The sequence below is a fragment of the Lates calcarifer genome, linkage group LG17 (assembly GCF_001640805.2).
Source record: "Lates calcarifer isolate ASB-BC8 linkage group LG17, TLL_Latcal_v3, whole genome shotgun sequence".
In the NCBI taxonomy this organism is placed as follows: Eukaryota; Metazoa; Chordata; class Actinopteri; family Centropomidae; genus Lates; species Lates calcarifer.
The window spans coordinates 10,635,400-10,660,867 of record NC_066849.1 but is presented as its reverse complement, the minus strand read 5'-3'; the positions used below and the strand labels follow the sequence as shown (position 1 = coordinate 10,660,867).

The 25,468-nt window shown below is 42.0% G+C and overlaps 2 protein-coding genes across 5 annotated transcripts; one reads left to right on the top strand and one right to left on the bottom strand.

The window, feature by feature from the left end:
* Positions 1-205: 205 nt before the first annotated feature.
* On the bottom strand, positions 206-8,850 carry acot11b (acyl-CoA thioesterase 11b). The gene is given in 17 exon segments (XM_018667403.2): positions 206-1,007; positions 1,168-1,294; positions 1,488-1,619; positions 2,880-3,013; positions 3,231-3,314; positions 3,421-3,487; positions 4,262-4,317; positions 4,420-4,542; positions 4,544-4,559; positions 4,672-4,791; positions 5,014-5,167; positions 5,272-5,407; positions 5,500-5,601; positions 5,684-5,744; positions 6,060-6,129; positions 7,099-7,297; positions 8,610-8,850. Coding segments are annotated over 16 exon segments (1,785 nt in total). The 5' UTR covers positions 7,289-7,297; positions 8,610-8,850; the 3' UTR covers positions 206-794.
* Positions 8,851-9,779: 929 nt separating this feature from the next.
* On the top strand, positions 9,780-24,440 carry ssbp3b (single stranded DNA binding protein 3b). Of its 4 annotated transcripts, none has more exons than XM_018667349.2 (18): positions 9,780-9,971; positions 10,689-10,761; positions 10,911-10,972; positions 11,065-11,149; positions 17,763-17,852; positions 19,023-19,097; positions 19,345-19,407; positions 19,504-19,567; positions 19,672-19,745; positions 19,983-20,047; positions 20,142-20,202; positions 20,478-20,513; positions 20,619-20,673; positions 20,761-20,825; positions 22,180-22,258; positions 22,468-22,496; positions 22,601-22,702; positions 22,973-24,440. In XM_018667349.2, exons 1-18 carry the CDS (start codon positions 9,916-9,918, stop codon positions 23,000-23,002), a joined length of 1,164 nt encoding a protein of 387 aa, XP_018522865.1. In that variant the 5' UTR covers positions 9,780-9,915; the 3' UTR covers positions 23,003-24,440. The 4 variants fall into 4 exon arrangements, with proteins under 4 accessions (XP_018522865.1, XP_018522866.1, XP_018522868.1 ...); XM_018667350.2 differs by having other exon boundaries at positions 9,781-9,971; positions 20,142-20,190; XM_018667352.2 differs by lacking the exon at positions 19,023-19,097 and having other exon boundaries at positions 9,782-9,971; positions 20,142-20,190.
* The last annotated feature ends 1,028 nt before the right edge of the window (positions 24,441-25,468 follow it).

The following is a 25,468-nucleotide window of genomic DNA, read 5'->3' as shown; positions in this document are numbered from 1 at the left end:
TGAGAGGCAGCAAGAAGAGGCTTAGACCTGACTCCATTGTATATACTCCTCTGCTGGCCTTGTGTACCTATTACAACACTAAAATCACAAGTTAGAGTACGATACAACAGCAAGCTGTGTTTCTCTCTCTTTTTTTTGTTCATAAAAAATGGTTAAGGAATGGTAGGAATGCGGGGGGTGAACACCAGCACAAGAACATAATCCACTGGTTTAATGTGTTTATTGTTTCAGTTAAATCAAGACAGCTTGTCATGTGAGATACTTGGCCATTTAGTGTCCACATACTATACAATCAGTGCAAGTTGACTGCTCTAAATCTATACATCAATGTTTCGAAATAAACCAGCTTCATTATACACTAAATGTACATTTTATCGAACTTATAATTTAAAGTTTATTCAAATAGTCTAAACACTTTATTTAAAGAGGTAGAAAATAATCTATAGACTAGTTTTATCCTTGTAACAGATTGGCAAGATTGTGTTAAATACTGAACTATGTACCAAAATATGATTTATTGACCTATAAATTAGTATTGCACATAGAGTTTCCCACAATGTGTAGACTCTAGTAAAACTTGAGAGGCTTAAAATCCAAGAGAGAACATTGTGCCCTCTTGCTTCATACATGTTAATCCTGCTGGGAAAAAAATAGCAAGTTCATTTTTTAAAAAATGACAGAAACTACAAATCTGTTGCCAAGACCTTTGTAATCTCAGAGCAACACAGATACATTCAACTACGGCTTCTTTAAGAGCACAGTGCCTCCACAGCAGGGGTCAAATCTAATCCTTTCTACTGATGCTGCTGGTCCTCTTGCAGAGACGAGACTGTGGTGGTAAGTGTCGTCTCACAGTGCAGAGAGTGGAGAGCAGCCAGGCTGTCCTTGTTGGCCTCCAGAAAGACGCTGCAGGCGGCAAAGGCGCTGTAAAAGCTGGACGAGAGGCCAGCGATGTCTGTGGAGATGTAGGGGAGGACTCCCGGCGTGGCCTGGTTGTAGTAGGTGATCTGAAACAAAACAGGGATCAGTTGTGGCACAGTAAACATTTACAACTTGCAATTACTTCTCTCTTGTATTGAAGTTGCATTTGTTTCAAGCGTTAACATGCTGTGACGTGCTAATAGCAAGTGTGCACGCTGAACTGGGTGACCCTCTCGTTTGGCCAACCTTGGTGACAGAACTGGACTCTTCCCAGATTGTGAAGCCAGCGCAGAGCACCTCTCCCCTGGTGTAGTCCTCAGTGGGAGGGTGAGTGGGCAGAGTGACAGAACGCAGAGCGATCAGATATGGGTCCCTGAGAGGGACAAAAGAGGATAGCATCATGAGACTTTATGAAAGAGCAAGCAGGAGGCAGTAAAGCAATAACACTGGCTGCATAAAAAAAGATAATAGGAATAGGAAATCAAGAAAAAGGAAAGCAGTGAGGCAACAAACAAAATGTAGAAAAGGTTATTTCTAAGTGTTTATCATGCAGCATATTACAACACCTGGCATCACACGGCTTCCTCCTAGATGCCAGTAAGATAAAGTCCTGGCCTTTGCCCCTTTTGCTGACAGAGGGTGTAGCTACACGATAGAGGGTGTCATCCTCGTCCGCCTGGTTGATCACCTCACACTCCCTGCAGTTGACACACAACAATCAGCATCAGCAATGAGGTTAACGTACTTTAAATATGTCACTTTTTTATTAATATGAGACTTCTACTAATGCCTGTCCTGATGCAATCTTCCTTAATCATACAACTTTTTTCAGTGCTCACTTTAGGCCAACACCAAGAGAGAGGATGTGCACCTGAATCTTTTGTAGCAGGAACATCCGGACAAGATTCAGACGCTCATTGACCTTGGCATTAATGAAACTCCAGACTAATAGCAGCAGTGTAGAGATGCGTTCACCTGCTGCATATCACTGAATTTCAGGGGAGCCTAATTGTTTATCATAACAGGCTCTCTTTTGTTAAACCCACCGAATCCCACACCTGCGCACATACGGTATTATCTGATTATGATTTATCCCACTGTGGCTTGCATTCTAATTTTTTAACATGGAACAGAAGTGACCTTGTTTCTCATATGTGAATCTTACATAGAGGTGTGAGAAAATGAACCACGAGGGCAGAAAAGCAGAGAAACAGCAGGTCATGCGAGAGTCAGCCCCCCAGCAGAGTGTCCTTCTACAGTCTGTCTCAGCATCAGGTGTTAGATGCAGTGTGAACAGTGGGTCTTTTTTTTTTTTTTTTTTTTTTTTGGAGGTGATGCACTGAATGTCAGTGACAGACTTGTAAATGTAGATATGGGGCAATTACAATTTATTTCTATCTTCTCTTTGGCACCACTTAAGCTGGTGGTGCCTTAGACAACCGCCTAGGTGGCCTACGCCTAAAGCTTGCCCAGACCTGAACGGATAAGTCTGGTGATATTTATTTCCCCAGCTGTCAAAAAATTATATGAAAAGACCAAAACCTGCAATTAATTAAAAATTACAAGCAACAAACCACACAGGGTTACACACTCCTTCATCACCCAAAAGCACAAACATATATATTAATCCACCACTGAAACTAGTCCTCAATAAATGTCCCCTTTCCTCCAATTTGAGTTAGGTTTGCTGAAAACTACAATGCCCAGATGTTTTAGGAAATTACTGAGCATTTAAAAAAGATTATCTATATATTTGACTAATTGTGTTTTCAACAGAAAACAAATGGACCTGGGGCTGAGAGCTATAGAGGAGACAGAGAAACACATTGTTGGTTTTGGTCTTTTTTTGTGATTTGTTTACAGCAAGAAAATTATACCAGATTTATCCTTTAAGCTCATTCTGCTGTTGCACCGACTGTAAGATGATGCTAAATGCCAAATATGTAGACGTTACTGACTCATAATGTCGGTCCCACTCTTTTCTCCTCCTCAGGTCTGACAGCAGGTGGAACGTCTGCTCTGCTGCAACACTGACGTGCATCTCCACCTTGAAACACAACATGTGGTTTTCTTCCAGCGTGTACAGTCTGACCTAGGAAGCAGAGTGCGACCACAAAGAGGAGGCGGGGTCAGCGTCCACAGCTAGAATTCGTTCCAGGTATTAAACGTCCACAAACATCAAGTTTCATGTTGTCAAAACTGCCTTTTTTAAAGTCCAAAATAATAAAGATCAGAATTCACTGTGGATTCACAACAGCTGTAACTATTTAACAAGCCATATCCTGGACAGTAATACAAACAATACTGACCTTGTTTTTCTCAGAGGTTAATACCCAGTTGTTTCTGGTATCCATTAGTTTCAGTGCTGATACATTGTTGTAGCTCAGGTACATCTGAAAAAACAAAGGCCTGTCTGAGCTCATGTGCCGGAATACAGTGGCAATGTCTGGACAGCTTGACTAAGCATATGTGCCTTTTGTTTCTCAGAAATTACACTACCTGGTTACTTGGATCCCAGGGTACAGACAAGGGCACTTCAGTTTGCTTGCAGGAGATAATGTATTTCCTGTAAACATGAAATGCAGCAATGGCATGATTGTGCACAATGTTAAAAAAAAAAAAAAAAAAAAAAAACTGACTATATCAACCTTTTCATTCTAGCTACAATGAAATTCCACACATTTGGTTTTCAAATAGTGGAATATTCAGATTATACTGGACGCAGGGTGTTTTACAGTTGAACAATGAACTTATTATGCTTGACAGAACTGCACCAAAGTCTGCTCAGCTGTGATATGCTGCTCTGCCAAGTCATGTGCTGCTGCAGAGTAGTGTAAACAATGGATTCTGTTGCACGACACTGGACAAACTTAACACTGATGACACTGTTTCTGCAGTCCTTCCATTGCTTAATGCTGTATCAAATACCACAATAGTCATTTTTTCCATGTATTTGTTACTTTTGTAATATTTTCTGATGATTACTTATGCATACAATGTTGCTTTGTGACATGCTGTTGACATTACAGTTTTGGAGTTAGACTGAGAGAGGTGTGCATTTATTTAGATGGCTGTAGCCACGCTTATTGGAGATGTCTCTTCAATGACACATGAGTCAGTTTGATTTATCTGTACCTGACAAAGAGCAACAATCAGCTCAGACTATACATTTCTTTATTAAACAAAAGTAGTAGTCTTTTAGGAATATACAAAAAGCATTTTTTTGCATTTAAGCCAAGTTTTACACAGACAATATTATACATATCTGCAATAAACCGTCTGATACATCAATCACACTCTCCAAAGAGCAAAACGTGATGGTTTAAATAGGGATACAAACCTATCGAGTCGAATCTTCTTCCTCGCAATGGCTTCCTGATAGCGCCTTTTTCCATCCTGTGAAACGTGCATGAACATAATAAAGCATGCTTATTATGTGGACCTCTTTTATTTTAGCTCTACACTGTATTACACTGTACAGACAGTTAGAAAACTCACCACAGGCTCAGGTCGTATCCGTGGCAGTGTGCGTGGTTTCCTGTCGCTGTCCAGCACCTCAAAGGTCATAAAAGCACTGTTTATGTGGCGCAGAGGTTCTCCACCCTGGTAGGCCTCAGCGCACTACTCCCACCTCCATGCTAGATCACACCACGATCACAAAAACACACAGTGTAGATGTTTAACTTATAGAGCTAGATTGCAAACATTTCTTGGAAGAGTTGAGATTTGAGAATTTGTGCGTAGACTCACCTGTGCTTGAATGCATTGTTAACAATGGCTTTCAGTACCAGTCGGTCACCAATGTGAGACGGGCCACGGAAATGGAACATGTCTATACTCCTTAAGGTTGGGTGTGCGTTACACAATCGACTAGATCAGACATAGAGAAAAAAAGAGGGAGGTGTTCGTTCTTTCTCGTTTGGCTCATTACAAAGGAATAAGTGGAATGATTTGTTTAATTGAAAAACTCACATAACATTTTCTTGCTCGTAGTTGGATGAGATGACCTATACCACTCTCTTATCAGTGCAGGAAATATGAAGCTAGTTAGCCAGTTAGCTTAGCTTAGCATAAAAAAAACTAAGTGTGTACCATGCTGAAATTGTAGCCACGTTCTCCATCCAGGCCATGATCTGGCCCCCAAAGGTGCTGACTTGGTGATTGGCGTGTGGAGGTAACACCAGCTCTACACTCTCCACTCGTGTCCGCTCAGCTGGCACGGCGTCCTGATACTCCTGGCATTCTCCTGGTGAAAGCGCAAAAACAATGAGCTTTAGTCAGCCAGATTTTGAATGATGCAGACGTCTGGCCAAGGGCTGTGTTATAAACCCTTGTGTCTACAGCCTGTACCCAGTTGAGCTGTGCTGCTGTTCAGTAGATCTGTAATGATCTCAGCATGGATGAGCCTCATCCTCCTCCGCTCTGCTGCCAGGCTGTACTCCATCTGCTCCATTTGAGTGCGAGGAATCACCTGCTTCAGCTGTACCTGTGTACACATAACACACAAAGCCATGGGACGTTGAACATGGCATTAGAAAAAAGTCGTTTGTGTCCATATTTTGGTGTTTTACTTCTTACCTTTCCGGCTTCTGTTCGTCTAGCAACAAAGGTGGCGAATGCATGGCAAACCTTCCACTGCCTATCAGTGTAAAGGTCTTCACAAGTCACCAATATGCCCACCTGAAAAGAGAACAATCACCATATTCATTTCATTTTGTAGAAAAATTCTGTATATGTTCAATCAAAAACTACATTCACCAACCTCCATACTGGATGTGAAGGCTCTGTTGACCTTTGCTATGATGTTGACAACCTTTCCCACCCTGGAGCAGACAGACATAGACCAACATTTTTATTCAGTAGCTAACATTATTTGAAGAAGCATACAAGTACAGGCTCTATTTATTTATTCATTTTTTTAAATCATGCATTTACTTAACACCCATGCGGTTTATCTGTTTTGGTTTTTCAGTGTCAATGCTTTGTAACTTCAAGCTTCAGTGTACGTTGAATATCTGAATATGTATATGACCCATTTTTGTCCTCCATACTCAGTGAATGCAATCTGTTCTGACCCTGCAACCAATTCTCAGTTGGAAATACATCTTGTTAGAGCAGCATTAAGGTTAATACTTTACCCTATGGTGTGTTCAAAATGGATGTCGTCCACAGAGGCAGTGATACAGGAACAACCTGCATGTCTCTCAGCTGGCAGAGGGGAGATTAGATAAATATTTAGTGGAGCACAAAACCTCAAAGCATCTGCTGGTCAGTCATACTGAAAGCTTGTGATGTGTAAATATGTGCCAGCATACAGTCATACAGAAATCAGTATGGACTTTAAATGCATTTCATTCTAAATAGCTGCAGCAATATATATTAATGTCCAACATTATCTTTTGCTTTTGTCATTATAAAACTGATTCTGTATAAAAGTGGAGTTTCAAAATGAATTCTTGACCTTGAGCAGCTGTTTGACAAAAAAAGAACAAATCGTTGTCATTCCAAGTCCAAGATTAAAACAGGTAAACAACTATGATATGACAAATATAACAAAAAACATATCAAGTGCTTAGGTGCATTCAAATTGTGTATGTTAAGACACACACTCTCAAACTTGTTTAAACTCTTTTATAGAAATGTCACACCACTGAAGTGACCTGGACTTTACATCCTGGCAGCAGGGCTCCTGGCTTGATCAACACAGTTAACAGTGCAGCTGGATGGGAGGTCAAAAGGTGAGGATGTTCTGGTTTTTGGACCAGAGGGTAAAACTCGCCTGTTGGGGAAACCCTTGTTTATTATCATTTGTTGAGGTTCACTTGAGCGAATGTGTATTTATACTGGACGACTTATAGCTGGATATGTGAATATACAGTGGAGTGTGGTGAAAAAAAGAAACACTGTGGATAAATAAAGGTTAGAAACTGTCTGGTTACAACTGGAAGATGCAGCATAATCTAAGCATACATGGTGTGTACATGCACATGAGCTGTGCATTTCTATCACAGAAAAATCACACAAAATCACGAGTTAATCTTGAATGGACAGTGATGGTATATTTTCAGAGTCGCAGATGCGTAAACGTGTTCAAGACTCTTTGGTGTTCTGGTGAGCAGGTAGGTTATCATATCATGAGCTCCAGTGAAGGTGAGATGTAAGAAAACTACTACCTACCAGATAAACAGGCTGTGGAGTCCATCCACTTCAGCAGCTGTCCGGCACTCAGCTCGCCACAGTGGTTGGCGTGGCAGGGCAGCACTATCTGACTCATCTTCACTTCCGTGGGGTTTCTGTACACCTCCTCACTCTCCTGTATGAACAGAGAGTCCAGCGCTCTGTCGGCATCTTCCTCCTCTGTCATCATAGCGCACAACTACACAGACAGGGAACGCAGACAAACGAGTTACAGCATTAACAAAACACTGTCCAGTTTAATTAGTTCTCTCACATAATGAGGTAAAATCTATGGTTGCCACATCACCCAAATTATATGATTGGAACTAAAACTAGACAACAACTAAAATGTGTTCTTCTTGTTGCCCTTTGATGTCAAAAGCCAGGAGAAAAACAGAGTCTCAGTTTACTGAGTCATCTGCACAACTCCCTCAAATCTGAAACATTCCCAGAGGTAAAAACACCTGCTCCAGGTTTAATTCAGAAAGGATATCCAGATAACTCAAACCTACTTTTTGGGAAAAGCCCCAGATCACCATTTATCACACAGAGACTTTTTAGAAAATGTGGTATCTTAAAACATGATATATACATTTTACTAATGAATTTTTGCTATATTAGCCATTTTATCCATATCTTCTACCACTGTGTGACTTTTTTACACACGTAAAAAGATTCCCTGATTCAGCATTGAATGAAATATATCAGTTGTGACAGAAATATGTATATTTATGTATTCTATCTTTCACTCTTTCAATCAACTATAGTTGATTGAAGTCAGAGCTGTCTAACAGTCACTCACTGATATTTTAATCTGACATAAACCGTCTATTTTGTGGTTAAAGGAACGGCAACACAAAATAGAAAGTGTTGAGTCCAAAGCACCACTATCAATAGATGCAGAAAATATTTGTAATGTCAACATCCTTAGACTTTATCCACTGTTAAATCTGAAAACTGCACAGTCACTTTACTCCAGTGCAGAGGACGCTTTAAATAATCTGCTCAACATTTCGCCACAAACTCAGGGATCAGGGAGAACTTGACATGCCTTTCAACCTTACAACGTTTTATGGTGCGATGCTCCTCAACAAATAACGTAATTCAACTTTACATACAGTCTGTCTCAAACTGCAGGCTGGGGCTTGTCTCTTTGGGACTGTTGACAGAAACTATTTTAAGCTTCATACAAACAGTTTCTAAATGAGGTGTTCGTGGAAACTATTTGTTGGGATTGAAGTGTTTGACCATAACTTCTGGTCCACTTGGGAGCACATGTAGCGGTCACCTGTCTTTCCTATTGACGATGACAGGCGCTGTACTGACCTTTAAATTGACTTTAAAGAGAAATGACACATACCACAACATTTACCATGAGCTTGTGCTGCAGCTTCCAACAGAACAGGAAAATATCAGACGGACAATGGCGGCATTTATGGCGGTATTTATTTATATAAGCATGAACATGCCAACTTATTTCATACTTACAACAAACAACGTAAATATCTTACCCGAGTCAAAAGTTTGTGCTGAAGGTGAAGTCGAGATAAAGTCTGGAGCAGCCGGTGAACGTCGGCTACTAAATATTAACACGAACCACCGCCTGCAGCAACCTGGCGGACTGGCCCTCGTTTCATTTCACCCAATCCTCAACAACACAACAACTTGGTAAACACACACATGTACACACACAGCTTTACCTAAGAGTTTCACCGCTGGAGGGAAGGAGGGAGGGAGGGAGAGAGAGAGAGAGAAAGAGAGAGAGACCATCTCGTGAAGTGGGATGTTACGTCCACATTTTTAAGGTGGAACTGATGTCGCCCCATACTTTGGTTTTCTGTTCAGGCGTTTTTTATATTCAGTGAGTAACTCGAGAAAACTACAAACAGTAAAGTGTGTGTGCTGCCCCCCCGTCTTCTTCTTCTTCTTTTTTTTTTTTTTTTTTTTTTTTTAAATTTTATTTTGTAATATGTAAACACATGTTTAATCTCTTCCATACTCTATTGACATTTGAAAAGTTAATTAAACCCTTGAAATTTTCTTTTAAAAGGCACTTGTCTTTTAAACCTTGTACTTGAGACTTTTATTAATTGATTTAAGGGACACGAACTTTGTTTTATCTGATGTAACCGAACATTTTTGTCCTTCCTTTTGTTGCTGACAGTATATATAAAATATAGCTGGCTCATACCCCCAATAAGACGTAAAGTTATTAGACGAGTCAAAAAGACTGAAAATATCTAACAGACTGGATACTGCTAATTAAATAATTACAATAGAGAGTCAAAAGAAAGAAGATCTTTAAATTTTTCCTGTAACCTCCAAACATTTGATAGAAAACCTTTCCAGGGCTCTATATTTTAGAGATAATGGAAGTTATTTTTATATTAGAAATAACTGCTAAATTCTGAATAATTTCTTACAAAATAAAATTAATTTAAGAAAAGGAGGAATAATCTAATTTCAGTTAACTGCTAGACTGTTTCATTTACATTGCACAGGTCAAAATAAAGCCAAGGAAACAATTACAGGGGAACTACCATTAAATTAAAGCTCACTGATATCGCAGCTATCAACGTCAAAACAGCAAACTGAAAGCACCAGGAGGCAGACCTTAAGACGAACGGCGCACTCTCATTGGCTGCCGAGAGCGTCAGTCAGGCCTAGACCCACCTCTTCCCCCCGGACCAGGCTCGGTTGAGTCGTCGGGTTGAGGAGGAGTGCGGTTGGAGTGCGAGAGGGTCGCGGCCGCGATGATCTGACAGATGAAATAGCGAAAAAAAGACAGAGAAGGCGGGCGTCCTCCCACACAAAACAATGTTCCCCAAAGGCAAAGGCACCCCGGTGCCGTCCGACGGCCAAGCACGAGAAAAGTAAGCTCAGAAACGTTTATTATTGTGTATTTTTTTGGCTCGCAAGTTGTTCCCTCTTGCTCTCTGTTGTTCGCTGGACAGGCTAGCAAGAGGCGATTTCCTCCTACCGAGACTGGAATTGAATGAACCGCCTTGTCTGCTCGCCATTCCTGCTCCGAGCTGTGTTTCTGCTGCGTTTGGCTCATCGCTGTTTCTTTTACACGTCCACGACCGATTCACTGTGCAGTTTGGTTGTATTTTAACCGGCGGTTCGTCTCGTATTTGTGCGGTTATTCAACCTCGAGAGCACGGAGAGGAGAAAACAATAACATCGCCTTGCTACACAGTACATTGTTTTCTCTGTTGCGCTCTCTGGATGGGCTCCGTTTTTATTTCCCTCAGCCCCATCAGTGCCACCAGGATACTGTACCTAGCTAAAACACAGCAGGCTGTGCTGTGTTTTTCTATGTTTCATAACACGACGTTAAATGATACTGCTGCTGCTTTACTACTTTGTTTTATCGTTCTTGTTGTGAATCTTTACCAGACTTGTCTTGGTTGCACAGTCCCCATTTAATTTTTTGGCATAGACTATTTGGCAGCCATTGTTCAGAGGGCCTGTGCCCGAGTCACTCAGTGTGCCCGTAGAAAAACCTGATGTCTCATATTTATTTATTTTTTGCCTGTTTGTAATGTTTTTTAAAGTTAAACTTAAAATTATCTTTTTTCCCCAAACAGGTTGGCTCTATACGTCTATGAGTATTTGTTACACATAGGAGCACAGAAGTCAGCACAGACCTTTTTATCAGAGGTATGAGGGATTTTGGTCAACAGTGTTAAAATGACCTTTTTATATTTAAACTCATAATTTTTAAGTCACTGTATCTGCTATTTTGCAGAAATATGAAAATGTATCTAAGTGTCACCCATGGATGAATTTTTGAAATCCCCCTTTCCCAGATTCGATGGGAAAAAAACATAACACTCGGAGAGCCCCCTGGATTCCTACATTCCTGGTGGTGGTAAGTGATCATGTTCTCGTCTCCCTGTAAACACGTCCAGAGGTTTGTTTGTGCGGTTTTGTTTGCTTCATGACCGGTCTTGTTGTCCACAGTGTATTCTGGGACTTGTATTGTGCTGCACCAGAGAGGAGAGAGACATGTGACCACTCCAGCGAAGCGAAAGCCTTCCATGATTACGTGAGTAGTGCTTACATGGGAACTGTTGCACATATTGCTCTGTCTTCTGCTGAGGATGACAGCAACTTTGCTATCAAGGCTAAGAAGTGGTGTAAGTAACACGCCTCCTCAGGTTGTGCAATGAGTCAAATTTTTTTTGTCTCAGTTATCAGAGCAACATGCTCGTAATCTCTGTTTGTCAGCACTCAAGACCTGACAACATCTCTCACATTCCCCTTCAAGAAAAAAACAGCTGCCATTCTTGAAGTTGCATTTCGCTCGAAGAATTATCATGACTCACCCTAAAAAAGATCTGTCTGATTTCTGCTTTTTGTATGCATTCTTTACTATGTCCTGCACATTGCTTTAGAGATGTAAGCCGTTTTTTATTTCCCACTGCGCCTTTGTAGCTGTATTTAACTACCTATGCAATTTCGTACAGTATTTTTTTCTTTCTTCTCCTGAATTTACGATCGGTCATCTTGCCCTGTCGGTGGGTCAAATGATGCGCCCAACAATGAGCTTTATAGGCTTCTGGGAAAATGATGCTGATGTCAGCATGTCCTGACTCAGACCTGTCGAGTGCTTCCCTCCTGTTATCCACGCCACGGCACTCAGGCACCCTGCCTCAGTTGTGAAGATGAAAAGGAACTTGCTGTGTGTTCTGCATAACTTTTCTAGACTTTATACACGCAGCTTGATTTTTGACAAAGACCTCTGGCTACCCTGACGTGTGACAGCTCCAGTGTATGTTGAAACCAATAATCCGCAGTGACACAAACCTAATGGATTTTAAACTGAATTTATGAGACGTCGCTCAGGACAAGTGGCTAATTCTGTAAGTGCAAGATAGGACTTACATATTTGCAAGTTATGGGTGTTTTGCATCTTGATTATTATGCCATTTTGGAGATAGTACTGTGTTCATGGGTTGCATTGTTTCCCGCTTTGAGTCAGCATTCGAAAACAACATCAAAAGGTACCTTGTGATGATCAAAGGAAGTGTGAACTGCTCGTCAGTGGCCTCTGCTGTTCCTGTCCATATCTGAAAAGACAAGAAATGTGTAGCTGATGTAAATAAAATAAAAACATGCTATCTGGGCTTTGCTGCATCAGCACAGCCAAGAAAAGACATTGGGGTCAAGGAGTCCTCTCGGGATGACTGATACACGGCCTGGTTTGATATAGGTAGGTTGGTGATGTGTCAGGCAGGAAGGGGTTAAAACGGAGATGTTGGTCTTGCTCTTGGCAGATAGGGTTGTCAGGGTAACAGGCCTCCTGATCTGGCAGGTGACCTGGGAGCCAGGAGAGAGGCTACAGCGTGGCTCTGCCCTTTCAATAACCACATTCCTTATTATTCTAACTCAAACAGACAAAAGGAGGAGTGTGTTTTGTTTGAAACCAGCCTTTATTCAGCCGGCCTGCTTTGTGGTAATTGATTGCGATATCAGATTTTTTTGTTGTTGTTGATTGCTTGTGTAAGATTTGTAATAGGTGATTGTAGTTTTAACTGCAGGATACAAGGAAGTCTGACAAATTTAAGACATGAATTAGAGATGATTGTGTTGTTGAAATAATTTGGTGTTTTAAGTGAAGGTGTGAAAAAGACTGAAAATCACTTTGCTGAAAATCGCTTTGGCTTAAAATGAGGACACATCCTCTGATCAGTTTGGAAAGAATTAAACTACACAAAATAAGCTGTTAGATTGCAGCCTGTGGTTTGACTGAGACCATTTTCATAACATGGAAAACATTAAGCAAATGAGGGAAGAGTGAAACGTCAGTCTGGGCAGTGTGCTGCTGTGGTGTGGAGCTTTGAGAGTTTCTGTGTGGTTGGCTCTCCCCGACATCTTGTGGTTGCCCTTCGCTCTGATGTTGGTTCTCCTTGTGTTCATTTGTGGATTGGGGGGGGGGGGGGGGGGGGGGTGTCAGGGAAGTGTGGGTGTCTCTGGGTGTGTGCGTGTGTGTGGACAGTACTAGTCCTTGGACCCTAGCCTTTGTCTAGATGTGGGGGAGGTGAGCGCTGCTCTGTTAGCCGGCAGCGCTCGTAAAGCCCCGGTGTATTCACGCTGGGCCTGACGAACGCTCCCCAAGGGGCCCCGTCGCCATGGCATCAGCGGCTGATTGATGGCTGTCATGGAGCTGAGGGGCAGATTGGAAGAAGGAAAAGGGGAGTGGCACTGTGGCATATGCCCAGCATCCACCACCACCACGGAGGAGCTGAGGGAATAAAAAAAGAGGGGAGGGTGGTGGGGGAGATGAGAAGTGGAGGCGACCTAGAAGTAACTAGAGAGAGAGAGAGCGAGCATCCAGTCAGGATCCAGAGTGGGTTTTATGATGTTGATTGATGGTTAAACATTTACAAGATAAACATAGGGGCTGGTTTCTTTTGAATGTTGGTTCCAGTGGAAGAAGTAAGGCTGTTAAGAGCACGCTAGGTCAGGAGCTGGCGGCTGGGTGGTCTGCGCTACAGCCCAACCCCCTTCATCATTTCTCCCTCACCCTGCTTTTAAATCTTACATTTTTTCTTTTAATGTTTGTGTCTCTCACTGTGTCTAAACCCTGCTTTTTCAGTTACCTCAGTCAACCTCTTGGTCATCCTCACCCTCCCCTGTCTTTCCTCCCCCATACAGTCCCCTCTCTCCCCCTCTCTCTTTGTTTTTATAAAGGCAGCACAAGCACATCCGCTGTCATTCTGGCCTTTTGTAACCTCCTCCAGTGATTCAAGGATTCAGGGAATTTTGTTTAGCAGGAATTGCTTTCATGCTCTTAAGTACACACATGTACATGCTGAATCATTATGGGTTGGGGGTGGGGGGGGTGTTGCAGTCTGTCTTAAAGGAAGGTCCCCTGGGAAGTTGTAAGGAAGGCCCCCTGGACAAGAAGCTCATAGCCTGAGGCAGGGCTGAGACATCTGTCCCTTTCCTGTACCAGACTGTAGAGGGACGTGGCTCGTTCAGACTGAAAGCTGCATCAGGCTGCTTGGGACAGTCCAGCAAGGCACAGCTGTGGGCTTGAGAGGGACACGATAAAGATCTAACACAACATGCCTGAGAGCCCCCCGTGTGCGTTTCTTCTCGGTCTATCGAACAGTCTCTGACTTCTGCAGAGCTATGTAGGGTGTTGACATTGTTTTATGACTTTGGTCAGTACCTTTAAATACTGCTTTGTTTTACTTCATTATTTCTTTTCAGTCTCATTCCAGGAATGGGCTACTTAAGGGTAGAGGAACAAAACAAACTGCAGCTGCTGTTTCATTCTAAAGGGGCCAGACAGTGACTGTATGAGCTTAGACCGCTCACCTATTAAACTAGCCATAAACTCTGGATCTTTATCTCCAGTAAGATCACGATGAACAGGCAAACATCTGCTCACGATTACGATAAGTCGTCTCCTGGTTGAGATACAGCAGTTTTTGCAAAAGAGTTGGGAGAATAAAATACTGATCTTGTGAAAAATTGGATCACATTTAAATAGCCGGGGGAGTTGCAATTTCTAATAACATTCAAACATTAACAGACTGAGCGCGAATATCATGGCAGATAAGTTGTTATTGACTCGTTCATTCAAGGTAACAACACAACCCATCTTGTCACCAGAGACTTGCATGTATTTAAGACAATTATCAAATTTTCAGGACCATCTGAAGCAACAAAATCTGTAACTGTTCCTGTAGAATATTACATATGTAAGTGAAGTCTTGGACACAGCTTCATTAGTGTGTCTGTATGTCTGACGCATGTCTATGTGGTTAACGTGGAGCTCTATTACAGGAAGTTAATGATCATGGTATGTAGTTGTTGCCACGTTTGTAGATTTTAAGATCTCACTTTAATCTTCTAGTGAAGCGAATTGTAAGGACTAAAAAAGCAACTGTACAACATAAACGGCTGATGTTATTGCTTTAGATAAAAAATCCTGCGTGTGCCACCTTTTATATAAAAATGTCAACTTCCAAAAACGTATGGTACAACAAATGTTTAAGGCTTCAGCTGGCTTTTTGAGAGACCTTTATGCTGTTTTAAGCTGGTTTATTATATCCAGCTCATTATTTGAGCCATAAGAGTTCAAATGATAGACTTAAATACATTCTCTGCTTCATTAAAATAATTAGATCACTGCAAGGTTTTCTTGCCAGGAAGCTGCAGAGGACTAGTTACCTTGAATTGTGGAAAGAGGTCAGAACTATGAATAACTGTATAACCCCTTTACCATGTAATGCAGTTAGTGCAAGTGACTCATATGAAATATTTAGGCTGTGGCGGAAGCATTATAGTTTGTTCAGTAGCATGCAAATTAGCAACTACGCAAAGCGAAAAGTTTACAGTTGATGATGCTAACTTAACTGAGGACACAAGGTTTCGTGTCTCAAGCTCTAAGACAGTTAGATAATAATAGGATAAAGGGAACTGATCAGATTACTTGAATCCAAATATGCTCATTGAAAGCTTGTTCCTCTTCTTGTAACTTTTACTGGCTTCTTAGTTCACTGTGTTGCTCCTGACTCTGAGATGTCAGTCAATGCTGCTAGTTCCTGCCATGAAAGGTAAAATGTCAGCAAAAGCAGTGATTACACCTCATTAGTATTCCTGTGATGTGCAGATTACAGTGGGTTATCCTCACATATGATCCTCAGTATGACTTTACAGCATGGCACAGATTGGACACTGTAGAAATAATCACCACTCATTGTTGTCACAGTTCCACTATGTTTATGTCCTCCTAAAATGCTTTTCAGGCTTTTGATGAAATCGATCATTATTTAAAAAAACAAACAAACAAAAAAAAAACGAATGTTAGAGGAACTCCCTAAATATTTACCCAGAATCCCTGTGTGTTTGTACCTGTGGGGCCAGGCAGGTTTGATGAAGTAATTGCTGGACGACGCCCTCTTTCCAAGTCAGTAATTGTTCTAGGCAGGGTGGGATCTTAACTTCACCCTTGTTTAACTTGCATATAGACGACTTGTCCTGGCAGCTTATCTCCTGCAAAACAGGTTTTGTTTTACACATGCAGGAGATTTGGGCACATTTTCTCCATGCAGTGCTGGTCTTACACTCCCAAGTGGTGCTGATTTTACCATCAGATTAAATGCCAAAAAGATATTTAATGATTCAGCGATGTAGGTAGGGCAAAAAATGAATATTATATATGTATGTGCATATATGTATATGTTAATATGTTATAGCTTCACCTAAATAAGTTTTTTGACTGTGGACACCTTTGGTGACACATTGCAATGTAAAAAATAAAAGTGCAAACTGTCATCAGTGAGTGCACACTGTGTCTTTTGTGCCTTTGGTGTTTTATGGTAAAAATGTTTCAAAGACCAAACATGTTGTGTGCAGCCGTGTGGAAGAAACATTTATTGGTTTCTGGGTATGCTAATTTTTGTTTAAGTGGGTGCTCAACAAGCTGTGAATTTGTGAGTCATTGCCGGTCTGGAAGTATGTGTTCTCTTAATGTTTGCATCTTAAACGGTGACAGTTACGTTAACTTTGAATCTTAGTTGATACCTATTTACCTAAGAGATGTTTTTTAGGTCTCAGCCTTGGGTTGCGCTGCTAATTCTGAGAGCAATAATTTCTTACACATCATACAGCAGTGGTGGGTTGGTTAAGAAAACCCCAGATGCTAGGCATATTTTAAGATTTCTCTCACTTTGAAATTCACCTCCAGCACCAGGGTTTGTACCCTGTGTGTCTGTGTCTCAGTGGTAGTGGGGCCTGATGAGACGTGACTTCTCCCTGTGGCCTCACTTCTCTCCCTGCTGAGGTATTTCACAGTGGCCCTGCAGTGGCAGCCTGAACAGATATAATTAGGGAAGGTGCAGTCGATACCAGGGAGCGTGTTGGCTATTGACCAGTGTTGCCTGAAGAGCTGTGGGGCTCTCGACTGAGACAATGAGTGTTTGTGAGTGTGTGTGTGTGTGTGTGTGTGGGGGGGGGGGGGGTGCTGGTACATCTGTTGTTGTAGTAATCATTGGTTGTTTGTGTACATATACACAACAATGTGAGAGAGCTACGCATTAACAAATGGGACTGAAGAAGCTTCTCTCCTTCTGTAGCCATTCTCTGCGAGCTAAACCCCACGGCTCTGAAGACATTAGCTCATCTCAGATTGCTTCAGCTACAGGGAAGAAAAACTCAGTCAATTAGGAGCGTGTGACCGAAGCAAATGGCACATTAGTGAATTAGGGCTGCGGTTTGAGCAGGAAATCGGCCCAGTGAGCCCCCTGCTGTGCAGCAGCACTTTGGAGCCACTGACTCAGTGAATCCCACTGATCCTTATCTGACCAAGTGGATCCTGGATCAGCAGGACTCTGAGACCTCAATAAGGATTCCATTAATACCCCTTTCATACAAGGGGGACCCACAAACGATGTGGTAATGTGTGTTGGCACTTTCTGTTCCTTACTCTTTTTTTTGGGGGGGGGGGTTAGTCCAAAAGGGTATTTGATTCCTCACATGTACTCCTCTTGTGGCCAGCTATGCCGAGACTTTTGATCAAGAAGGGACAAAATAAACGTCATAACAGCACTTTGTCTTCCTGTGCATGTTTTTTGTGTCTATCGAGATGTGAAAATATTTCCAGTTAACTTGTATTGTGTATTCTGTCTGTATTTCCATCTTAGAGTGCAGCAGCAGCTCCCAGTCCTGTGATGGGAGGAATGCCCCCTGGCGAGGGCATGCCTGGAGGACCCATGCCGCCTGGCTTTTTCCAGGTAAGTCCATCACCAGGCTGATAACTATCTGTTACTGCTAGGAATACTTTCCAACTTTTATTATTTTCACTTGACAAATCACAGCATCCTCAACAATTAATCAGTTATCAGAATAGAATAAATTCATTTCCTGTGGACAGACTAATTAATTAATGAACTGATCATTTTCTTAGCTGCACTTCTGCAGGCTCCAGCTTTGAAAAATGTCTGTATATAATCTGGAGCTGTAGGTCCTCACATTGGTGTCTGCACTGGTTTGTGTCTTTTTGTTCTCCTCCTCTCTGCTCAGTGAACTTGTAGTAAACACCATAGACGTTCTGTCTGCCTGGGCCCCTCCAGTGTTGTAAACAGGCAGGCGTGGCCATTTTCCCTAATGGAGAAATCGAAAGGTGCAGCACCTACTGTAAATCAATATCTCATGAGGATAAACTCTTGGCAGGCAAACTGTGTGGAACCATCTCCAAGAGGTGACATAAAATGTCACGATGTTGCCCTGCCTCCACTAGACTCACTTATTATGAACTAGAAGCCACAAAGCCGTGACTCATTATGTGATCATGTTAATATCAGGAAAGACATTTTGATGTTGATATATGAACACACACACACACACTCAGTACTTTCCATACCAGAATCCAGGAGGAGCCTCAATTAGACCCCTCACTCTCTTGTCAGATCAGCAACATTAGCAACACAGTGCCGGTGTTTAGTGTTGTTATAAAGCTAATTGCATAGAGCTTAATTGACGCTGTTAATTCAGGGAAATTAGCACTGATAACATGCTGCATGCAGCAGGCTTCTTAATGTCTTGACTGACAGGCAAAAGAGCACACATCCTCTCCATCTCTCTGTCTCTTCTCTCTCATTCAAGGCTAAGTCATTTGCTTGCTCTTCTCTGCTCTCTCTCTGTCTGTCTGTCTCTGTCTCTCCTCTCTTCTCTCTCACTGTGTTTGGTACATGAAAGTGAGCATCTTATTTTTGTACATTTTTTGCGGCACACTTTGGTTCTTGCTCTCCGACTGTCCTCTGCCCTGCAGTAACCCTGCTTCTCTCTTTGCCTCTCTTTTGTCACCTCTGTTTCTCGCTCCCTCCTCCTCAACTCGTCTCATCCCCCCCTTCTCTCCCTCCTCCACCTTCCTCCTTGCCTCTTCATTTTGTGCGATGCCACAGGGTCCTCCTGGTCCCCAGGGCTCTCCTCACCCTCAGCCTCCTCCCCCTAACAGTATGATGGGACCTCATAGTCAGGTAATGCTCCCTTCTCCCTCTTTCTCTCTCTTTTTCTCTGTTTTTGCTATCTGCAGTCATTTGGGAACACTGGTTCTCAGTGCTGATGCTTCATGCTTTGGCATTCGTCTCAGCTTAATGCTTTATGCTGCTGTCTGTCAGGATTCACACAAACATGCTATTGAGAAATTAGAACAGTGCTACATTTTGGGAGATGTATGTCACTTCTTTACTGAAATCTCACAGAGCAATTATGTTTCTGTTGTAGTCCTTTATGTCACCTCGCTTTGCTGGAGGCCCAAGAGGTCCCCCCATCAGGATGGCCAACCAGGTAGACCTCACACACTCAAAACCCATGGATTCAGAATATGTATCATGTGTTTAAAACTTCAGTTTCATTGCTCCTTTATGCCCCCCCCCCCGCTAGCCACCAGGCGGAGGACCAGGTCCTCATCCCATGCTGCCTAATATGGACCCCACACGACCACAAGGTGTGAATCAGCACTGTGATCTCTTTTAATACATACTATATCTGCAGCAGAGAAATGATTTCTTCTTGACTTGTCTCTTTATATAAACTGCCTTTATCCCCCAGGCCATCCTAATTTGGGGCCAATGCAGAGAATGACCGGCCCTCGAGGCATGGGACCCATGGGGCCTGGTCCTCAGGTAGGTTTCTCCATGCACTGGTCATGGTCTTTACTTGATGGGTTCTGGTGATCAGAGGGCCTTATTTGTAAAGGGTTTTGTTAATTTTTATTTACCAAATCCAAAGTAAAGCTGCTTTGAAAATAATCTCAATTAGAGTTTGCATGGAACTTTTTGTATCTTGTGGTTTAAAACCTTAAACTTGTTTTTGTTTTTTGTTTTTTTTAACATACAATTTAATGATATTTGTTCTCTCAGAACTTTGGTGGAGGGATGAGGCCTCCACACAACACCATGGGTCCTGGCATGCCAGGAGTGAACATGTGAGCTTTTTTTACTTGTAAATAACATTTTCACACAAACGTTTCAACCTAAATGCAAGGTCTTACTAAGGTTATTGTTGGTTTTACCACCTAGGGGCCCAGGGACTGGTCGGCCATGGCCCAATCCCAACAATGCCAACTCTGTGAGTTCTAATGTATGCACGCACACACACACACACACACACACACACAGAAATGGTGGTTCAGATTGCAGCCAGATCTCCTCTCAGAGCGGTGCAGGTCTAATGTGTTCCAAGGTTCTAAGTCTGGGATGTAATTGTAGTATTATGTGTCATGGTTTCCACAGACAGTTGGACAGACAGCCATAATGGTGTTAGGATGATCAAATGATGAATGATGACATTTTGAGGTATAGAAAATGGTTTGCACTCCCATTTCTGGTCTGTAATGTTTGTTTTTTTGGTTTTAGATGCCTTACTCATCACCCTCTCCTGGCGCATATGGGGTGAGTACACATCCTGATGTCTTAACTCCTGCATATAACAGACATTTTAGCATTTGAACATAAAAATTACAGTTTAAATATATATTTTTGACTGGTCCTCTACAGGGGGCATCTGGTGGAGGAGGACCCCCAGGAACTCCCATCATGCCCAGCCCTGCAGGTTAGTGTTTCCCTGACCTAAGGTGTTAATCATTACCCTTTTCATTCAGTATCAGAATCAAATTATATGTAATTGTGCCTTTTCCAGACTCAAACAACTCTGGCGACAATTTGTACACCATGATAAACACTGGACCCGGCAACCGAAATAATGTAAGTGCCTTTTCATTGTCTTCAGTCTGTACATAGTGTGGATAATGTGATCACAGAGTTAAGTAGAAGTACCGTACAGATTGCATACACCTTAAAGACAGACCACTTTTTTTAGAAAAGATTTTTTGTTGCTTATTTACAACCTAACTACACAGAGATGAGTGACAAAGTAAATAAAATGTTTTAGTAAGGTGTTGGGCCACTACATGCCTCTAGAACAGCTGCAGTGCGCCTTGGCATTGATTTTTTTTTTTTTTTTACAAGTGTCCGAACTCTACTTGGGGGATGGAACATAATTCTTCCAAAATATATTCCCTGATTTGGTCTTTTGATGATGGTAGTGGAGAGCACTGTCTTACACATCCTGTCCAAAATCCTCCTCTGAGTGTTCAGTTGGGTTGAGATCTGGTGAGTGCAAAGGCCATAGCATACGATTCACATCATTTTAATACTCATCAAACCATTCAGTGAGGCCTCATGCCCTATAGATGGGGGCATTGTCATCCCATTTCCCCCTCCATCATTTTTTAGGTTTTTCCTTTAATTTGTCACTTGTATGTGTATTCATTCATTTTGTATGAAGCCTGCAACCCCATTTAAGTGTTTCCCCATGTGAAGAAACCTGTTTCAATAACAGTAAAAAAAAAAAATCAGGGTCAGACCTGTGAATGTAATGAGTCACTTAGTAAAAAAAGGGGTTGACAGAGGACAACAATTAAGTGGATGAGGCGTATAGTGCATTGTTGGTTGTTAAGAAAAGCTTTTACCATTAACCAAACACTTGACCTCTCTGGGTCAGTACCATCTCAATACACTCCCTTGTCTATTGACTGCGTGCAGCTGGTGGAAAATGAGGATATCCATTCTTTGGTATATACATTAATGTTGCCGATCAACACCCACACGCATTTCAGTCATACTGCTGAGTGGAAAGACAGAAAACAGGGAATCTCACTTCCTTGTGTTTAAATACAGCTGCCCTGCATGAAAAACACCAGTATCCTTACCTTCCTGAAGCACACTCACACTCTTCCTGGGTTGCACTTTCCACCCAGGAATGTGCAGAGGAGATTTTCTTCAACATAACAAATGCAGTTGTTGTACAGGTTCTGTTTGTGTGTGATTTGATACTGCAGGCTACTGTTTCAATAAGTGTCTTGGAGCTGAAATAATCTGAACCAGTTTTTTTCCAGTTTAAAGAAGGACTTGAGTTCACAACAGTATGAATAAGTAAATACATCATTCCTTAGAAACTGAGCTCCAGGTTCTTTTGGTCACTTGTTGTGTAAGACTTGTCTAGCTGTATGTGAACTGTGCAGTAAGTGAGCCCATGCCATCTTGTTTCTCCCCCCAGTTCCCAATGGGCCCCGGCTCTGACGGACCCCTGGGAGCCATGGCTGGGATGGAACCACACCACATGAACGGGTCACTAGGTAACACCACCCACTATGTTACATCTACTAACACAACACAGAAATGTTGCTGTTAATTAAATGAGTATATTTTGTCCACTGTGTCACGTGGTACATCAGTAGAGGCCAACAGATTGTATTTCAGGTAGAGCCAGTGTTTTAAAAGAACTTTCTTATGTTCATGGAACAAAAACATTGTTGAATTGTTTTTCATATTGTTTCATCCTTAGGCTCTGGTGACATGGATGGAATGAACAAGGTAAATACTGTAACCAGACACAAAAACGTTGTCTTCTAAAGCTTAATCTGGAAAAAAAGTGAAATGTTTTGCATTCACAAAAATGTGCACTCTTTTGTTTCCAGAATTCCCCAAACAATTTAAGTGGCATTAGCAATCCTCCTGGGACCCCAAGGGATGATGGGGAGCTGAGTGGAAACTTCCTCCACTCCTTTCAGAGTGAGAACGTAAGTCTCTTTCCTCTCGACATTTCCTCTCCTCAGCTAACATCACTGGGCTGTTGGTGACTGTGGCTGTACTTGGACAAAGCCAGAGGTAGAGCACTGTTGACCGCACAGTTAAGCCACAGTCACAGCTTATTAACATCACCGACTACAATAGCACTGTGGAGAGCAAGCTGTGCGTTTGACCAAGGAGCATGTTGTGGAGGAGAAAAGGTGTGTGTGTGGGTGTTTGTGGATGTGTGTTTAAATCCTCTCTTCTCTGTGCCTCTGTAGTACTCTCCAACCATGACGATGAGCGTGTGACCCCCTCCCCTCCACCCCACCCGACATTATTTGCCATCATTCCAAGGATCTGAACTCACTATAGGACACGGCCAAACACATCAGCACCGAATCAGGGACAGGCGCCATTTTGGTTCCACACCAACGCCAGAATGCTGATCGGAGAAAAATCAAAATGGCTGGCGACTACTGCTCCTTGCTCAAAATGAAGGACAATTTCTCCATTTATCACAAACCCCAAGTGTGACAAAAACCAGCTACTGAATTGCATACATGACACGTTTTATGTTCTTTGCAGAGCCCCAACCCCACCCCCCCTCCCCTCTTGGCCCCGTTCTCCACCTTCCTCCTCCCTCAACCCCCTCAGTCCCCAGAGCGAAGAGAAAAAAAATGGTTGAAGTTTACCTCTTGTACTTTTTAATTATTGCTTTGTGGTGCAAGATGTGCAGGAAAATGTCTCCGCTTTTGTCACTTAAAACACTGGAGAGTGTGCATATGCATTGTGTGCTTGGAAAGTCTTTGTCTCGTCATTTTACTTATCGCCATGCATACTGTGTCACAAAAGTCAGTTGACATAGGACTCAGAATTTGCCTTTTACTCTGTGGCCACCTTTCTGAATTATGTACCATTCTTCCCAATGCCCACTCTTCTATTTAAAGAGGTTTTTAAGGGGAAAAGATGTGAAAGAATTACGGCTTTTATTGTGACGACCTTTCACGGTATGAAAGTGCTCAGATGGTTCTTGCAAAGTGTCAAATTGATCCTGTTCTGATCAATTTCAGTATCTTACTGTTGACAGCAATGCTACTCGGCACTCTTCGGTCGTCCGATTTTAAACGGCCGGGCCTGCTGTTTTTGCGTTGCCGCTGAGGGAAACCAGACTTCGGCATGAGAAGTGAGTGCATGAATGCTGAGAATCTGTGTACAACATACTACCTAGTGCTGCTCTTCTCTATGTGGACACCTGCTTTAAGATGTGGTGTATATCTCTTTACCTGCCTGTGCTTAACACTCTGTGCTCTTCATCGTCGTAGCCTTCTGTGTTATTTCCAAGTTTGGTTGATTATGATGAAATGGCTATGAATGAACTGCCCATTTTAATCTCATACATATTGGTTGTTCATACCTCCCTCCCGTATTATTGGTCATCTCCTTGGCCCCGCCCCCTGCCCTTCTTGCCTACCCACACATTTTTTTATATTTTGATACAATCTTTGACTATGTATATTGCCCCAGTTATTCAGTTAGTCAGAGCTTTCTAAACTGATTCTAGTAGGCATCATTATAAACTTTAGCAGCAGTCTTGTAAATGTGATGAGAATTTTTGTTTCATTTTTTTTCCTGTGAACATTACGCATTATACACATCTGTCCTATGTTGCCTTTATTTGCTGATATTTTTTTATTTCAAATTGAGGAAAGATTGCTTGTTAATATAATTTTACAATAACTTATCAAACTGTGTGGGTTGTATTATTTTGAATGTTTGTTGAGCAATGCCACATTACACAACAGTGACTAAGGTTTGTTATTGAAGCTGAGGACATGACCAGTGTTAACACTTAATTAGCACACATCTAAACCATTAATTTGATAGATGAAAAAAATGCTACACAGAATGTTTTTTTTTTTTTTTGTAATATCAGAGACAACTTTATACATGGTACACAGCAAACCCTCTACCTGCATGCATTCAGCAGTTAATATCACATTCACGTCTCTCCTGTGGCTGCTCCAGCAATACCACATACACCGAGCCTGCAGCAGGCAGGAAGCTCCGGCCTCACCAGATCACTCATGTCTTCACCCAGTAATCCTGGTGGGGGAGCCAGGGGGTGCTATACTCCACAGCTTCCAGACCAATAAGAGGAAATCCTGGGGCATGATGGAGTTCTTTGTGGCAGAGGAAACCCTCTACAGGTCATGCCGGGCCTGCTCTGACATGAGAAAGTACGAGGGACATAGTGGTTCAACATGGAGGTTGGGTCTGTAGCTATATCTGTAAGTCTGAGGGGTCGCAAGTTGATTAATGTGAAAGGAAAAAAGAAAAAACAAATGGTCAACCACAGAAATTCAGTTAGTTTTTTGGGACTTTTTCCAAACTTGGTGTGGATTATTTTTTAAATACTGAATACTTTTACCTCTTGGAGACTAAATTATTCAACTTACATGACCTGAGATCTGAGCACACTAAGACTATTCAGTATGTCCATCATACTGGGATTTTATTGACCATATAACCAAACATGATTCATCTGTAAAAGTAAACAATGCAAAGCCATGCTAAATGTACAGTCTCAGTAATGTGTCTCTTTTTGTGCTCTTTTTTCTCTTTTTTTGCCCATGTTTATAATACAGGTTCTTGTAAGCCAGCTGGTTTTGAAGATGAGACACATTCAGCCAGAGGGGTCACTCCAAAGTCTAGGAGTCAAAATGAAAAACAGCCCCATGTTTTTCATGTCTATCTGTCTCTGGAGGAAAAAAAAA